This window comes from Myotis nattereri, assembly GCF_964212035.1.
Source record: "Myotis nattereri genome assembly, chromosome: 2".
NCBI classification, from domain to species: Eukaryota; Metazoa; Chordata; class Mammalia; order Chiroptera; family Vespertilionidae; genus Myotis; species Myotis nattereri.
Window position 1 is genome coordinate 155,282,953 of NC_138076.1, and position 18,707 is coordinate 155,301,659.

Below are 18,707 nucleotides of genomic sequence, written 5' to 3' on the forward strand. Positions count from 1 at the left end.
AACAGCCCAAGTGCCCATCAGCAGAGGAGTAGATAAAAAAGCTGTGGTACATTTACACCATGGAATACTTGCAGCTGTGAAAAAGAAGCATCTCTTACCCTTTGAGGCAACATAGAGGGCCCTGGAGAGTATCATGCTAAGTGAAACAGGTCAGCCTTCGAGCGGTTTTAGGCACTGTAAGCAAGCACCATGCTCAGTGCTTGGCACGGAGAGGTGCTCAGTAACTCATAGCTGCTGGCACTGTTGGTGGGCCTTCATTTATACAGACTCTTCAATCAAGTTACCAGTTTTAACTCTCGAGCCTTTTGTTCTTTATTCTTCAAGACCTTAAGTATGGAGCTACCTTCATGATGAACTGTGCTTAGGACCCCAAAAGACTGAGGGGGAGGGTATTGTACTTTCTCTTTTTATCTATAGCTGTTCACCTTGGTCACCTGTAGGGGAGGGCTCACATTTGATTGAAAACCAACAATGGCAGAAACAGAATAACCCTTCCTTATCCAGAGTTCTCTTCTATTTTTAGTGGGATTGTTTTGTTCTTGAAGATAAAGATACATAAGCTAAAACACAATATTAGAACTTACAATTGTCTTGATCCTGCGGGTGACAATTTCAAGGTCAATGTCTGTCTTTCAGAGCGATGGTTAATGCAGACCTCATGCTCCTGGAATTCTGGGCCCTGGAGAATTCGACTCCCTGGGCTTGTGGTGGAGTCAGTGAACCGTTTTCTTGCTGCCTTTCCACACCTGTGAAGAGTGCTCTTAGCCTGTCTTTCCGGAGCACTAATTTCCAGTCATTGATTCTCAAGCTGCTGCCTTCTGCCTCCCATTGAATTTCAGGCTCCTGTGCCTGGACCCCTGGCCCAGCCTCTCTCCCAGTCCTGTCCCCACCCGTCTGAGCCTGTCTTCTCACTCTCCACACCTCTTTCTCCATGGTCCCCACGTCCAGCTCATGCTCATTTCAGAGCCTCTCTTAGGCCATTTCCCCCGTCCTCCCTGAGTCATAGTCTGTCATCTTGTGGGTCAAGCTGATGGGGCTGTCGCTCAGCTGCATTTCAATGTTCCCTAATGACACTTGGTCTACTGCAGTAACTCTCAACCTTGGCTGCTCAATGGACTCATCTGGGAAGCCTAGAGAAGTTCCCGGTGCCGGGTTCCCACCCCCACAGGTTCAGACTTCATTGCTCTGCGGTGTGACCTGGGCAAAGGGATGCTTTAAAGCCCTCCCCAGTGACTGAACCTGCCGTCGACCCACTGGTCTGCAGGCCCACTCAACCCCAAGCTGAGTCTGTGTTCTAATAACAGCTGCTTGTTCCCCAGTGACTTGTGTACTGCAGTGTTTTAAATAGTTCCTATGAGTATGAAAACATTTAAGGAGCTGTTTCCCCTTTGGGGAAATTTGATAGATTTAGGGGCGGGAGGTTCTGATGTTGACAGTCCAATTCTAGAGCACCTCTGGGCTCACCTGACAACAGCCCCAGCCCGTGCCAGGTCTCAGCCGTGCCAGGCACTGTGCTGAATGCACGCTAAGCTCATCACATTCACTGGCCCATTGGAAGCCTCACAAGCCCGTTTTTGAGCCCGTTTTTGCCCTGTGATCATGAGGATCCTGAGGTCCAGAGAGGCTCATCTACCTGCCCAGGGCTGCACAGAGAGCAGTGCTGATCCTGAGCCCAGCCTAGCCCCTGGGGAGGAGCACGTTCACTAAGTAACTTCCTGCTTTAGCTTTGGGGTTGCACTTTTAAATTGGGTTGCATTCTTTTTGTATATCCAGAGGTTCACTCGCAACTTGCCTCGATATTTCGGGACTGGGAGGCTATTTTGCAGTTTAGTTCTTTTCATGCCCTCAGGAGACGTTATTTTATTTTTTTATTTTTAAATATGTTTTTTATTTCAGAGAGGAAGGGAGAGGGAGAGAGACATAGAAACGTCAATGATGAGAGAGAATCATTGATTGGCTGCCTCCTACACACCCGCCATGAGAGATCGAGCCTGCAACCCAGGCATGTGCCCTTGACCAGAATCCAACCCACGACTCATCAGTCTGCAGGCCGACATTCTATCCACTGAGCCAAACTGGCTAGGGCGGGGGACGTTACGTATTTTAGAAAAGCATCTTGCTTATAGAACCTAACCTAGTAGAACCCACCCCAGCCTCTACTTCGTCTTCCTAATATTTCTTTGAGGTGGTGAGTAGGCAGTGTCAGCCCCGTTCTGAAGAGAGGGGAACTGGTGTGCCAAGTATTAATGATGTCTAAATATTAGTAATAGCTCACTAATTGGGTACTTACTAAGTGCCAGGCTCTGACCTAAGCTGTTTACATCCTGCGTGATTACCCTCGTTTTCTAGATGAGGAAACCGAGACCTGCACAGGTGAAGCGACTTGCCCAGGGCGCAGGTGGTAATCGGCTGCCATGTTCGTTGGCTTGTTTTTAAAATTCCTTATGAGCAAATTTGCAAGACACGGGCTTCATTTGCTCCCCAGCCCTGGCCTCCGCCGTGTGTGCATGGCATCTGGACAACCATGTCTGAAACCATTGAAGCATAAACCGGATTTTCTGTGTGTCGAATGGCCATTTAATAGCTATTGTGAAACAGAATTTTCTGCCAACCTTGAATATCACACTGAGGTCAAGCAGGCTCTAAATATCCCTTCTCCAGCCATCCCCACACCAGGCTGCTTTGGTGTAAACAACCCCCGAAGGTGAGAACGGGCTCTTGGCGCATTTTCACTCTCCGTCCATGTCGGAGCGCCGCTGTTTCGCACAGTTTCAGGTTAACGACAAGGCCCTGTCACGATGCTGGGCCCTTCATTATCCCATGGCCTACGTGCTCAGGACGGGAACCCGCCTCCCCTTCTCGCTCATTATGAATGGGCCAGCTTAGTTTTTCCCTCTTCAAGCATATAAAGCCTTATCTTCTGGTTCATTAACGTGTGTACACACACACACACACACACACTTCTGTAGGGAGAGTAACTCTTTATGAAGAAAGAGCTTGGCAGTGTGCTGAGCGGATGGGGCCTCGGGGAAAGAAAGCACCGAGCAGCCTTGCGAGGGGAGCGGGTCCCTAATTGGGCGCAAACCTGTTAAAGAGTGTTGTTTGTCCCCTACAGGGCATACAAAACCATTGAGGATGACGACTTGAAGTTTCCCCTAATATACGGAGAAGGCAAGAAGGTAGGCATCACCTCCCCCAGACGGAGGACAAGGCCGTCTCTGCAGAGCCAGGGCGGCCTGTGCGTTCCACTCTGCAGCGCCTGGTCCTACGGCCCTGACAGCTGAGAGTCACCTCCGTGTCCCTCCGGCCTCCTGTCCTCAGGGCCCCAGGAGTGGCAGGTTTGGGAGGGGTGCGGCGAGCTCAGGGGGGGAGAGCCAAGTTTTGTGAAAATAGCAGCCCCCTTTACCGTGTGCAACATGACCACTTTCACATACATCAGCGCATCGTGCGTCTGACAAGCCACAGGCAGGCAGAGCTGGCGGACGAGGCAGCTGAGACTCGAGGTCAGAACCGCTCAGGCACAGCCACGCAGCTGCAAGGGGTGGTCCCCGATGCGGAGCCGGGGCCCTCTGCCTCCTCGTGCTCACACCCCGCCTGCAAGTCTGCTTCTCCACGTGGCCTGTGGGAGGGACCCAGAGCCTTACTGTGACGAAGCTGTAGGACCTCAGGGACCCACGCGCGTGCTGGGACACCACAGAGCATTCCTCACCCGCACCCAGGCCCCGTCAGCACCGCACGCTGAGCGGCAGGCACTGCTGGCGCGGAGGAAGCTGTCGTCTCAGAGGGTCTGTGCGCAGAGCCTGGGGGAGGCTGCCGTCCTGGAGCGGAGATGAGGAGGCTCTGAAGCCAGTTCCCAACCAGAACAAACACCTCCTGAGTCACTGCATTCTTCCTGCAAACAGCCGTTCCAGCCAGGTGCTGAGAGTGCCAGTGAGGAGTGAAGAATGTGGCCACTTTCAGAGGAATGTTCAACTGACATTTTCCCAGCGTTTGATCGTTTTTAGCAGGAGGAGCTGACTCATAAGAAAACTGGAGGATGCCTTCCTGAGCAGAACTGTGTGTGTGTGCATGCGTGCGTGTGTGCGTGCACGTGCGTGCGTGCGTGTGTGCGTGTGAAACGCGTGTGTGCATCTGTGAGAGAGGGAATGAGTCAGTTAGATTTGAGAGCTGCGTGGAGCCCAGCAGTGATTTCATGGGAAGGCATTTCATGGAGGGAAGTGAAACATGACTGTCTGATCCATGTAGCGACCACTTTTCAAACGAACTTGCCCCTTTCCTGGAGATGGGACACCCACCTCCCAGTCCATGGCTGAGGATCGTGACAAGGCAGGGCTCTGTTCCCAAGAGAAGTGCTGGAACCTTCCCGCACCGTGGGTACCATTAATGCCATCGCTCAGCCCAGTGCCCAGCGGCACCTGGAGTTCCCCGTGGGCTGAGATCTTCTGTGTCTCCTGCGGCGCCAGTGAGACCAGGGGGCTCAGGGCCACGTCCTCCGAGGGCTGTATCCCTAGTCCCTGTCAAGCCTGGCACCTGACACAGGGCAGGCCTTCAGCAACTGCATGAGGATTGAGTCAGCCACTCCCTTATGTTCAGTGTACGTCCTCCACGTAACGAAAATGGACAAATGTGCTCTTTGAAGATTATCAGCAGAAAGATTTAAAGGAGCAAGGTCTTCCCAGTCAAGGAAAAGTTCCATTTACCAGGACATCGCACTTCTCCAGCGTGTCAGGTAATTGGGGCTCGGCAGCCCTGTGATGTGCAGCTGGCCGGTGCCGTCGCAGGAGCTGTGACCTATTTAAAGGCCGCATGGCTCCGTCGCCCGGCTGCCCCTCACCCAGGCAGCCCGAGGCAACTTCACCGGCAGCGCGTCTGTCCGTCCGTCCGTCCATCCGTCCATCCGCCCGTGCCACCGCATCCTTTAGGCGCTTCCCTCTGCATACGCCTGCCCAGGAGTTTCCGAATAGAACACCACAGCTGTCACTTTTCATGTTATTTCTGCCAGTGCTTTCAGCCTTGTGGGTGACACTATATACTTTGTAAACTAACTCAGTAACTATCAGAAACATCACTGTGTTTTGGACCAACACGCCCACTGTGCTTCCTGCAGCCAGAGGAGGTGCCAGTGCAGGGAGAAGAGCAGGGGACGCGGTTTCCGCATCTCGAGTTGAACACCTACCCGCTGGGAGGGGGCTGGCCCCTTCCCCCTCCCCGCCTTGGCAGAGCAGAGGGTTTCTGCAGAGACGCGGCTCCCCGACCTGGAGCGAAGATGAGGAGGCTCTGAAGCCAGTTCCCAATCAGGACAAACACCTGAGTCGCTGCATTCTTCCTGCAGACAGAGACATTGCAGCCAGGTGCTGAGACCAGAGGGCCCAGCTTCACATCAGTGTCTGCATTTTACCCCCTGAGATTCCTGCCTTTGAAAAGCATGTCATGCTTTCATTTCCACGTTTAATGTAAACTTGCCCACCTTCTGATCTAAAACCAGCTCCAAACTCCACAGCCTTCTGGGGAAACTAGGGGGAAGGTGATGGTGATGTATGAGATTGTAAAATTTCTTAGCATTTATGAGTTATTCTTATTACCCGAGCAATGAAGTGAGGATTCAAGCTCGGAGCTTTGAACGTACACTAGATACATCATTGATGACCCAGTGTTAGGGCATTGAGCTTCACTCCACCCAGAATGAGCTTCATCCCTCTGTGTTTACCCATCTTGATGCTGCCTGTGCTTCTGCATAGAAATTTAGTGCCACCTCCATGGAACCTTCTCAGCAGAAGTTTTACCTCCTCTGAACTCACACCACCCATTGTTTATATGTTTTTCATATTGGCCATATTTTATATATCATTAGCCATGTGCTTCTTCTCTCCTTTACCAGGTTCCTTTATAGTAGGGACAAGTCCATAGACATTTGTCCCCCACAGCATGGTGTCTGCACTAAACGTCTGGGTAGATCAAATCTGTGGCATCCTGGGAAGTATGAAGGCTGAGTGCGTAGGCATTAAGAGTAATAGTCTTGCTTCCTTAAAGTGTTCGGAAAACCAGAAGCGCACCGGTGGTGGGGTCTCAGCCTGGAGGCCTCTGTGTGGTAATTCCCTCTTGTTAATCCACCCAGAGGGAATTTGTGGAGAAAGGGAAGGTTGCACATTGCTAATGGTTTATTTTCTCCAGCTATAAAGTGTAAAATATGAGCTTTGGGAGGATAGGAGCTGCCACTGACTTCTTTGCATCTTTTACTAGTGCCTATTACGGTGCCAGAGATATAGCTGGTGTCCCGCAAGTACTTGTGGAGTGGGTATATGACAGACAGATGGACAAATGGATGGATGCTGTTGGATTTGGTTGGAACTGAAATTAGTAGCTGTAGACATCACACATGTATTGGATTTAGTTTATTGGACACCCTTCCCCCCAGTCTCTACAAAAGAAAGCTGGAAAGAGACAACAGCCACCCATCAACCTTAAGATAACTGGTGGAAAAGCCACTCGCTAAGGACATAAGTGAGCTTGGTGAGCGAGCCCTTCCTTGGAAACAGCTACCCACATTGGTTAGTAGCAAGAGGCAAGAGGAATTGGGAAAGTATTGTTTCTCTCTGGGCCCATGGCAGCTGCACTGCTCGTACGTACGTGGGAGTGTTTCTCATGACCCTCTGCTTTCCTCCCAGGCCCGAGTGATGGCAACTATCGGAGTGACCAGGGGACTGGGGGACCATGACCTGAAGGTGCATGACTCCAACATCTACATAAAGCCATTCCTGTCTTCAGCTCCAGAGGTACTGTTTTTGTTTCTATTTTGTACAATTAAGTATTTTCTTACTTTGTTCCTCCTGTGACTCTCACCCCATATCCAACTGCAGTCGGCTTGTGTAGCATGTACTTCTGCGCTCTCTCTCATGTCTGTTGCTCCTTCCCACCCCATTCTCACATTGACTGTCCTGTTTCTACCCTCATGGCCTCTGTCCTGGTAGCTGCATAGCCTCCTAGTGGCATCCCCTGCCTCCTCAATCCACCCCACATATGGCTATTAAGTAGATTTTTCCCAAACAGCTACTGTGACCTTGTTTGCGTAGAACCTTTAAACAGCACATGACCTGGAGAATAAAGCCCAGACTCCCTTTTTTTTTTGGCATTCAAGGTTTGTTATAAATTGGTCTAACTTTTTAATCTGATCTTTGTTCCCCTACTGCAGCCGGAAGGAATTTACTATTCCCTACACATGACTTTCAGTTTCCCATTATTTACTTAACCGATTCCTTCTACCTCTAATGCCCTTCCTACCCATCTCCATCCACCCAAATTCTTTTTTTCTCTAGAATTTAACTTAAATGCTCTTCCTGTGGAGACTTCTGTGGCTCCCCCGCCCCCCAATCAGCAGTAATGTCTTCCCCCTACTCCAGATGGAGAGCAGCTGCCTCTTACTAGTCCAGCGTGTGCACTTTCTGCCTTATAGCATAGTTGGTGATGTATATTTTTCTCTCCTCTTAGATTTTGTTTTGTTTTGTTTTTTTTGTTAATCCTCACCCAAGAACATTTTTCCCATTGCTTTTTAGAGAGAGTGGAAGGGAGAGGGTGAGACAGAGACAGAAAGAAATATCGATGTGAGAGAGACATCAATTGGTTGCCTCCTGCACACACCTCGACCAGGGCCGGAGAACCTACAACCAAGGTACGTGCCATTGACCGGAATTGAACCAGGACCCTTCAGTCCGCAGGCCGATGCTCTTTCCACTGAGCCAAACTGGCTAGGGTTCTCCTCCTTAGATTTTTAATTACCTGGAGAGCTGCTATCATTCAGTTGATATATGGAGAAGCTAATTGAAAAGCCAGTCATAAATTTGGGTTAAAAAAAATCATTTTTCATACAGTACAGGAAATAATATCAAGGTCTATTTCAGAGTACATAATTTCAAAAAGATTTTGCTCCTAAGTTATAGAAAAATCTAATGGTAGTTTAGGGATATACTTTTCTCACATAACAAGGCATCTGTTATTTGGGGGCTGCCAGTGGCATAGCATCTCCAGTGTGCCAGGGCTGGAATCTCTCTTGTCTGACTTTCACTTTGCGGTTGCAAGATGGTGGCAGCAGCTCCAAGCATGACATTTTCACGCAACACAGGAGGGACGCTACTCTCTGTCCTGACAGACACTCACTTGCAAATCTTTGGCCAGAACTATCTCACATGACGTCCCCTTGCTACAGGGGAGGCCGGGAAGGGGAGGACTTTATCTTTTTGGACGTCTGCGGTAGAAGGGAGCCAGGGAGGAGTGAGGCAGGTTGCCTCCCGTGGGGCTGGTGGTTGAAGCGATGCCTTGCGCTGGAAGGGCCCAGGATGTGCAGCCAGGGCTCCGTCTGCATGTTCTTCCCAAGGGGTGGAGCTGTGCGAGCGAAGGCTCTTTCTGTTGGAGGAAACAGAAACCCACTCAAGCTAACTCAGGAAAAGGGACCTGTTTATTCTGAAGCTGTTGGAAGACATGTTTGTGGTGTCTACTAGAAGAACGCGTGAGCAGCCAGGCTGTGTGGGGAGGTGGTCCTGGGCCCAGTGCGTCCTGGAGAGCCTCCTCAGCAGGGGGAGGCTGTCCTTTTCGTGAGCATGCTGCCATTAATGGGACCAGCCAGGTTCTATGTCTCTGCTGCCGGTCAACCCAGTTTCTCCCTTTCCCGGGTCCCGATCACCAGAGGGGAATCTCATTGGCTGCAGTGACTTTCCCGTCCGTAGATTGCCCCTTCAGTCTGTGTGTCCACTCCAGAGCCACTGGTGGGCACCGTCACCTAGGCCTGCCCCTTTGGCAGGGCTGTGAGCAGGGATCGTTTCTTCTCTTGCTGAGGCTGGCATTCAAAATACACCCAGCCACAGGCAGAGGAGGCCACCGAGAGGGAGGTCCCCAGTAAGTATCAGGCATGGAAGACACACAGATTTCATGAGATCACCCAGGATGTCAGGTGAGGTTAGCTGGGTAGAAGTGATAATTACCACTCATCAAAAGCTTGCAAATGTCTCTCTTTAGCCCTCCTAGCAATTCTGCTTGATGAGGACTACTATTACGTCAAAGCGTCCTGGTCCCTCGGTTCTGGTCCATATGAGGATCCATAGATTACTGCTGAAACGGTTCCTGGCCAGAGGAAAACAATCAATACTAACCTCAGGCATTTCTATGTTTCCCCTCTTGGGAGAGGCACTTATCAGACATATTCAATGGTGCCGTCACCTTTCTGCTTTCCAAAAGGGACAGATGCAGTGCGACTCGTGTTCCCGTGGCGGCGAGTGTCTCGGGAAACACTAAGTAACCGTTTTGCTCCTTAAAGCACCTCCCACCCCCGGACACACATATGCTTTCTATATAAAGTGAGAAGAGGCTTGGTTTGGTTTGAAGGGGAACAATCTCTAATGCAGTTAAATTATAGCTATTCCAGTCGTTCTGCTGCTGTGCATCCCAAGAAGCGACTGTAGCTTTAAAACGTGGGCCTGTGTGGGACACTCCCTGAGGACTGATGCAGCTTCCCAGCTGGTTGATCAGAAACCCCAGTCATCTGTCTTCAGTGATGCCGGTTTGCAGGGAAGTGGGTTGGTTGGTCCCACATTGGTGAGGAATGAGGAAGGATTCAAGAGGAAACTGGCAATCTTTGGAAAAATTTACATGGTCTTAGAGAAGTGTAGAGTTGAATAAAGTGTTGAGTTTTTATAATAATAACTAGAGGCCCGGTGCACAAAAATTTGTGCACTCAGGGGGGCGGGGGAGGGGGTCCCTCAGCCCGGCCTGTGCCCTCTCGCAGTCTGGGACCCCTCGGGAGATAACGACCTGCTGGCTTAGGCCCGCTCCCTGGTGGCAGAGGGCAGGCCCAATCCCTAGGTGCAGCCCCTGGTCGGGCTCAGAGCAGGGCCGACTGGGGAGTTGGGGCGCCGCCCCCTGTCATGCACAGAGCAGGGCGGATTGGGAGGTTGCGATGCCACCCTCAGTCACGCTCAGGGTAGGGCCAATTAGGGGGTTGGGGCACCGGCCCCTGTCACACTCAAGGCAGGGTCGATGGGGAGGTTGCGGCGCCACCCCCTGTCATGCACAGAGCAGGGCCAATCGGGGTTGGGGTGCTGCCCCCTGTCACGCACAAAGCAGGGCCTATCAGGGGGTTGAGGAGCTCCCCCCGTCACTCACAGAGTAGGGCCGATAGGGGAGTTGGGGCACCACCCCCTGTCATACACAGAGCAGGGCGGATCAGGGGGTTGGGGCACCACCCTCTATCACCCACAGAGCAGGGCCGATCAGGGGATTGGGGCGCCGCCACTGTCACACTCAGGGTAGGGCTGATGGGGAGGTTATGGCTCTACCCCATCACACACAGAGCAGGGCCCATGGGGTGGGGGTGGAGGCGCTGCCCTCTATCACCCACAGAGCAGGGCCGATCAGGGGGTTGGGGCGCTTGCCACTCTCACACTCAGGGCAGGGCTGATGGGAAGGTTATGGCTCTACCCCATCACACACAGAGCAGGGCCGATCAGGGGGTTGGGGTGCTGCCCCCTGTCACACACAGAGCTGCAGGGCCGATCAGGGGGTTGGGGAGCTCCCCCTATCAGACACAGAGCAGGGCTGATCAGGGGGTTGGGGCGCCTTCCCTGTCACGAACAGAGCAGGGCGGATAGGGAGGTTGTGGCCCCACCCCCTGTCACACACAGAGCCGCAGGGCAATCACGGGGTTTGGGCGCTGCCCCCTGTCAAACTGATCCCGGTGCTGGGAGGCCTCTCAGCTCCACTGATCCCAGTGCTGGGAGGCATATTACCCTTTTACTATATAGGATAGAGGCCTGGTGCATGGGTGGGGGCCGGCTGGTTTGCCCTGAAGGGTGTCCTGGATCAGGGTGGGGTTCCCCACTGGGTGCCTGGCCAGCCTGGGTGAGGGGATGATGGCTGTTTGCAGCTGGTCACACACCCTTCAGGGTGGGGGTCCCCACTGGGGTGCCTGGCCAGTCTGAGTGAGGGGCTGAGGGCTGTTTTCAGGCTGGCGGGTGACTGAAGCTCCCAACCGCTCCTTTTTTCTTTCTTTTTTTATTCTGGGCCAGCTTTAGCTTTGAGGCTTGGCTCCAGCTCTTAGGCCTCCGCTGCTGAAACCAGGTTTCTGGCCTTTGTTTACCTTCTGTATTTGAAACAATGTTGCGATCCTGCTGGCTGAAGCCCAACGGACTAAAGCAGGTTTCTGGGGTTTTGTTTAGCTTCTATATTTGTAACATAGTTGCTTAGAGTTGCAGCTCAGAGGCTTGCAGCGGCAGGCGGGGAACGTTGGAGTCCTCCGTCACTGAAGCAAGCAAGCCTCATGTTCGCTTCAAGCTGCCTGGCTGCCGGCCGACATCTTGGCTGGCAGTTAATTTGCATATCGCCCTGATTAGCCAATGGGAAGGGTAGTGGATGTACAGCTAATTACCATGTTTCTCTTTTATTAGATAGGATAACAGGTCACATTTGTTAACTACTCAGTCTGGACCAGACAACATACTTTATTTATTTTATATATACAGTATCTCATTTAATCCTCACAGCTCTGTGAACTACATGTGATTATTATACCCCTTTTATAGAATGGGAAATTGAGACCCAGAGAAGTGAAATAACTCCCCCAACAGTGTACAGTTATTAAGTGGCAAGATGGTATTTATACCAAGGTCTGTCCAGTTCAATCAGTGCGCATAGGGGAGAGAAGCCGAGCTCAAGGATATTTCTTTGGATAGTGGCCAAGGGACCCACTGAGTGCTGGTTCGAGGGGCTCTGAAGAGAGACCTTGGTCATGGGACCTCAGTGTCCAGTTTTTCAGAGAAATACTGCCGGCCTCAGACTTAAGTTGTAGGAGAAGATGAGATGATGATGTAGTAGAAAAAGTAATTGGGAAAGGCAGCAATGGCGTTCAGTGTGTGCCAACCTGGGCCAGACAGAATTGTGCAAAATAAGATTGTGTACCTATAATTTAGCTTAATGGGTATGTTGTATAGATCCCAATATTCCTTTGCACGAGATTAAAATTGTTGTACATTTTAAATGCTTCCAGATGGAGCAGCCTTAGGCAGAGCCAGGAAAGGCGGAGGGAGATGAGAGGGAAGAGGAGGAGCCCCTTGGATTGGCTACCATGGAGGAGTGTAGAGAAAAGAAGATGAGTACAGGGGACCCTCACCCCCATTCTGGGGACAGGAGCTTCTTTCCCTTAGGGGCAGTATTAAAGTCAGTCTCTAGAGCAGGGGTCCTCAAACTACGGCCCGCGGGCCACATGCAAATACAAATATTGTATTTGTTCCCGTTTTGTTTTTTTACTTCAAAATAAGATATGTGCAGTGTGCATAGGAATTTGTTCATAGTTTTTTTTTTAAACTATAGTCCGGCCCTCCAACGGTCTGAGGGACAGTGAATTGGCCCCCTGTTTAAAAAGTTTGAGGACCCCTGCTCTAGAGAAACAGCTAGGGCTTCTGTTGGGAGCCCAGGAAGCCAAGTAAATGGATTTAAACCATCCATTGAAGAACAGCGGACTCCCTTCCTGTCTTCATCGCCCAGCCCCAACCTTCCCCGGCTTTCCGACCGTGACTTCCTAAGAGCATTCCTGCGCTGTGCTTCGTCTTTGCCAAGCATGGATCCCTTTCACATTTGGGTTCTAAATTACAAACCCAGCTCAGTCTGATGGCTGCAACGGTGGGGTGGGGGAGAGGTGATTTAGTTCTAAGAAAAGAGGCTAAAAAACCTTCTTGGAAATCAGCGCTGTTCCCTTCATCATTGTAGCTCCTAATCCGACGTGATGAGTTAAATAAAAATAAATCAAAAGCATGTGGATCAAATTTACCAAAAAAATAAAAATAAAAATTAGAGGAGGGTTTCTAGCCAAACACATTTTCAGTTTTGCTGAACGCAAGGCACTGGAAAAATCTCAAGTTTGCCAAACCTGAAGAGCAGCCGCCAGGTTTACTGAGCCTTCCTCAGGTCTCCCGAGGTCTACGGCAGGGACTTCTGGCCAAGAACTGAATTCCGCAAGAGGCCCTGCCAACCAGCGCAGGCCTGCTGGTCCGGGGAGGGGGGCATTGGCTCTCCCCGGGTCCCGGCATCTTGTGGTCTCCCGAGTGACAGCATGAGATGCAGCCTCTCCTCCCAGCCAGGTCTCCCATCCTGTTGCTCAATGAAGCTCATCACCATTCACCTTTTTTTTCACACCGTCCTAAAGAGTTCAAGGGGAGAAGGAAGGATTTGTGAACCAAAGGCCCTGGGGCCCAGACCCTCCGCCTCAGCTCTGCAGTTCGCCCAGCCCAGCCCAGCACACACACCATGTTGTACAGCGCAGGCACCTTGGCCCCGGCCTGAAGCCCAAACTTCCAGATGTTCTGTGCTCAACGCCCCTTTCTGGCCTGTGACAGGTCCTCAGCAGAGCTAGGATTCCTCTAACGTTGCTCACACTTTCCGGCCTCCACTCTAAAACTGCTGCTGCCTTTTGCCCCCTTTTGAGCTCCGGAAAGAATGAGGTCTTTTTCCTCATGGGGGCCAGTTTGCAAAGCCACCCCCTCTCCATGCAGCCGTTCCTCCTCCTGCTCCTGCCAGACGGAACCGCAGGGAGCTCCACTTCCTCTCGGCTTCATTTTTCCTCTCCGTGTTCAAGATTCCTGGCAGCTGTTGTTTGTAACTGCAGTTCACTCGTTCAGCCCATTCTTGGTTTTCTTCACTGAGACACGATGTTTCCTTTTATCTGAAAGAAACAGCCTTCTCTCAAAGAAGGCAGAACGGCGACTCTGGCATCGGAAGTCCAGCCCAGCCCCAGGCCCCCGTGGCCTGCCTGCGGGCTGGGCGGAAATGCCTGCACCGACACGGTGCTGGGAGGAGCAGACGAGAACATCCATGGAACTGCCTGGCACAAGGCCTGCTCCGTGGTCAGTAAAGACAAGCCTGCCTTCCCCACCGGCTTCTGGAAGGCTTCACACTGAGGGGTTCCCCGGACTGACTTCCCCAATAAGGGAGAAGAACTCTTTTGTTCGTGGCTCCCCTGTTATCTCCCATGAAAACAGGAACAATATTTAAGAACTCAGGTTGACACCTTAACATTTACAGTCTGATTCTTGGTAGCTTCTCGTGCCCCAAGCCAAAGTCCCACTTGGGGGAGAGAGAATGTTTTACTGTATTGTGTACTCTCTACAGCAGGGGTGGGCAAACTTTTTGACTCAAGGGCCACAATGGGTTCTTAAACTGGACCGGAGGGCCGGAACAAAAGCATGGATGGAGTGTTTGTGTGAACTAATACAAATTCAAAGTAAACATCATTACATAAAAGGGTACGGTCTTTTTTTTTTTTTTTTTTTTTAGTTTTATTCATTTCAAACGGGCCGGATCCGGCCCGCGGGCCGTAGTTTGCCCACGGCTGCTCTACAGTCTGGCCAAGTCAGAAGAAACATTGGTGTGTAATGACATGGGCAGTGGTTGTGCTATATTAAGTGAAGCAACATGATTGTATATACTATGATTGTGGTCAAAGTAGGTAAAGAAAGGTTACATGTGTATGTACACCCATATACATGTCTATGTTTATCTAAATCTTGAAGGAAGTTTTCTAAAATGGTCACAGTAATTATCGTCGGGCAGTAGAAGAGGAAAAACTTGTTTTAAAAAATTCCCTAGACCCCTCACAGATACCTCAGGAGGCGGTGTGATATAGTGGTTAGAAACTCAAGACTGGCTGCGTGACCTTGAGAATGTTACTTTACCTGAATCTCCGCTTCCTCTTCAATAAAAAGAGGACAGTGGCGTCGTTATACCCAAGAACCTAAGGAACAAACGACATACATAAAGTCCCTAGCACAGAACCTGGCATAAAACATATGAGTTCCTAGTTTCTCTTCACCATCGACACCACACGTTTCCCTGGCTCTTTACAGAGGGGTCATGGCCCAGTGATATGCACTGAGGAGAACACTGGGGAACTTGTCCTCAAGGAGCTAGAATTTTGGGCCAGTTGGGAGGTAAGACCAGCCAAAGACTAAGCCATAAAGCCTGTGATTCCTGCTTCCTAAGAGACCAGGGGCATTCAGAGAAGGGAGAGACAACCATATAATCGGAAGAAGAACAAGATAAATAGGACAAGAAAAGGAGGAAAGCAGGAGTGAGTCTGGTGTGAATAAAACTTGCCTTAGCAGTGGTTCTCAACCTTGGCTGCACATTAGAATCACCTGGGAATCTTTTTATTTTTTTGGTGCCCTTGACCGGAATCGAACCTGGGACCCTTCAGTCCACAGGCCGATGCTCTATCCACTGAGCCAAACCAGTCAGGGCCTGGGAATCTTTTTAAAATACTGATTTCTGGGCCTCATCCTCCAGAAATTCTGTTTCTTTGTTACTAATGTTGTGGCCCCACCCCATAACAAAGGAACAGAACTTCCGGAGGATGAGGCCCAGAAATCAGGATTTTAAAAAGATTCCCATGTGATTCTAATGTGCAGCCAAGGTTAGGAACCACTGCCTTAGAAGGTCATAGAGCTTGGAAGATGAGCTTGAAGGGCAATGGGCTACATTTAATCAACCTAATTGTTGTGAAGGGCCTTGACCTGGACTCGCAACAGGAGAGAAGGTCTTCAGCCAGGGGAGTAGCATAGTAAAGACAGTGATGGGAAGCAGCCTGGAACAGCAGGTGGGTGGGGAGGGGATGGTGGAGAGAGGGACGCAGGGAGCTGGTGTAGGACTGAAACTCCTGGCAGTGAGGAGCTGAGCTGAGGCAGGGACTGAAACCTAAGAGACATTTCAAACCAACTAAACAATGTGACTAGAACTGATGGTGGATTTGATATAAGGCGAAGCAGAGTGAAGTTAAAAAAAATAATGACTGTAAACTTTGCCACACTGGTTTGTGACACGCCATGGTTACTCTCCGTCCTGCTGGTCGGCAGTAGCACCCAGAAGAGTAAAGAGCAGCGATCGTTTCCTTTTCTACATGTCAAGTGACCATATAATGTAGCCTCTCAACCAGGGCATTTTTGAGAGTCAAATGGGGCACTATTAATAATAATACTGAGAAAACAACCCGGACCAAAACTATCTCAGGCAGACGGGGACGTGTGGTCTCTGTGCACCTCGCTGTCTCCTGAGCGTTGACCCAGTCAGTGCATCTATACGGCACCCATGTACTTCCACTCACAGGCTGGGGCTCCTCTGACCCTCATCTCCGTAAACAGGCATGTTAGTGAGCACGGACTTACTCCCCAAATGATGAATGAGCCAGATTCAAGCCCATTTGTTCACTGATTACTCAGTGAGCCTTTGATTCAGTGGTGAACTAGCCATTGGAAGCCCAGAGAAAGGGGCAGGTCGTGGGAGTACCCACGATGTAAGCAGGAAATTCCTCCCTGGAACTTACTCATCTCTCTGAGTTGTAAAGTCCTGGGCCTGTGGAGAAAACGGAGCCTGTGCCATAGCAGCCAGCCAGGCACTGGGTACAACTTCAGGCTGCTCTTCACACTACCTAACATTTTAGCTGTTTAGAAACTTTCTGAGCTACTAGGATATACCTCCCCTCCAAAGTCAAATGTCTATTTTGTCGGTAGATTGCAGAAGAAAAAAGAAACCCTCAAGAATACCTGTGGTATATTTAAAGTATACAATTATGCACACAGCCAAAACAACCAGCTCCTTTTGGATAGCATGAGCAGCCAGCATATCTGTAACACTTACATGTCCCTTGATTCATTGACAGTCAGATGCTTTGAGGCCATGTGGTCAGTCACATACATCAAGGTCTGACCCATCCTATGATGAAAGACTAGAAGAATGCTAGACCCACGCGCATTCCCAGCGGCCACCCAGTCCTAACCTTTTCATTTCACACAGGGAGACACTGAAGATTTGAGGAGTTGTGCCTCATTCCTCGCCACTTCACAGCAGAAATCCAGCACTTTGGCCAAACCAAACTATGGAAAGCCACCCAGCCCCTCAGCCCTCTCTTACATCCCCAGCCTCTGGCCCCTGCGTGTTCTAACATGTAGGGTGTACGATGTCCAACTCCGGCTCCCTGACACTCTCCATCTGATGAATCTTTACTTCATTCAGTGTTCCTAGCAGGGGTCAACAGACTGAAGTGGGAATGAACAGAGTGGTTTTGCTAACTACTAAGGGGTAGAGATAGGCCTCAAACCCAAGTCTTTTGCCACCAAATTCAGTGTGTGCTTCTTGACATGGTACTAGTATAGTGGAGACAGAATCACAATAGGGAATTTAGATGCAATCTCGGTGCCAGAATGCCGATACTGAAATAGTCTACTTGGTGTATAGAATCACAAGGAGATATGCTAGAGTTTTCTTTCCTTCCGGTACAAGCGTCACATGCAAAGTTCTATGGGTAGAGTTTTTTGGGTTGGTTGGCCACATGGGATATAGGGAACAAGACTTGTTCTCTCCTTATTTTCTACCACCTGTTGGCACTTTTACCTTGGGAACAATCTGACTCTTCCGCCAAAAACACTACTGAGAGTCCCCGTCACTGTTATTTTCTCTTTTTTAAAACATATTTTTATTGATTTCAGAAAGGAAAGGAGAAAGAGAGAGAGAGAAATATAAATGATGAGAGAGTCATTGATGGGCTGCCTCCTACACGCCCCACACTGGGGATCAGCCCACAACCCGGGCATGTGCCCTGAGAATCGAACCACGACCTCCTGGTTCATAGGTCGATGCTCAACCACTGAGCCATGCTGGCTGGACCCAGTGACTGTTATTTTACATGAGACTTTTGGAACTGGATCCCAGGTCCACAGAGTCCACTCTTACTCATCTCCTTCCATCCACTAGGTGACTTTCAGGTGTGTCACCCTGAGATCAGTGCCTTGAAAAGTAACATGTAGTGCATGAGAATTTGTAATGACCTTCCACATTATCTCATTTGATCTTTATAACAGCTTTGTGAGGGAGGCAGACACAGGTGTACAATATGATTTTTTCCAATTTTTTAACAATGATTTCAGAGATGAGAAACTTGATAGCTAAAGGAAATAAATGGCTTGTCTCAAGTCCCAAAGCCAGTTAGAAGCAGAGACCTGAAGTGAGGGCTCCTGCTAACAAAGGGAGAGCTCCTCCAGAAAGCCAGGCCTGCGCTGCGGGAGCTCCTCGCCTTCCGCCGAGGACTTAAAAGGGAAAAAGGGTTTGGAGAATCGACTGAGCTGCTCAAGATGTAAAGGCCATGAGAGCATCCTAGAGAAGCAACTGGGATTGGGCAAATGGAAGAATTGATGGATTCTTTTTAAAAGTCGTTTTAAGAAGCTGGTATGAGTTCTCTTAACATGACATTGAAATTTCATCAGTAATAGAGCAAAGATGCGAACATGTTTCAGACAAGCGCTGAAGCAGCAGCCTGCGGCCGGACACGACTAAGTGGAGGTGCTGTATTAAAAGTTGCTTGTCACAGCTCCTTTGTGAAATCGGTGGTCGGTGATGACATTAAGGACATCTCTCAGTGCCGAAGACCCTCAAGAGCATTCAGCAGTGGCTCACTGTGTCCCGCCACCACGACTCATTCCGCTCCCTCCCTGACACTGTCTGTTGTTTGTTAGCAGCTCTCTGTTAAATATCAGTGCGTTACACTTTGATGACTGCGGGAGTTAACAAGCTAAGTCTGTTGGGTCACCATGAGCTTAGGGGGCTTCTAAATGGATCTCATATGTCAAATTTTTCTCATTCCTCTCTTCCATATTTATTCTTTGTCTCAGCAAATATGTCCTGAA

General features: G+C 50.1%; 1 protein-coding gene across 1 annotated transcript in view; it reads left to right on the top strand.

Moving 5' to 3' along the window:
* PPM1H (protein phosphatase, Mg2+/Mn2+ dependent 1H) overlaps positions 1 to 18,707 on the top strand; it is a gene marked incomplete at both ends in the record, with an annotated part of 236,734 nt that overhangs the window by 194,251 nt on the left and 23,776 nt on the right. Inside the window, 2 exons of the mRNA XM_081082895.1 lie at positions 3,116 to 3,179; positions 6,666 to 6,773. Coding sequence (XP_080939021.1) covers positions 3,116 to 3,179; positions 6,666 to 6,773 — 172 coding nt within the window. The remainder of the gene's footprint in view (positions 1 to 3,115; positions 3,180 to 6,665; positions 6,774 to 18,707) is intronic.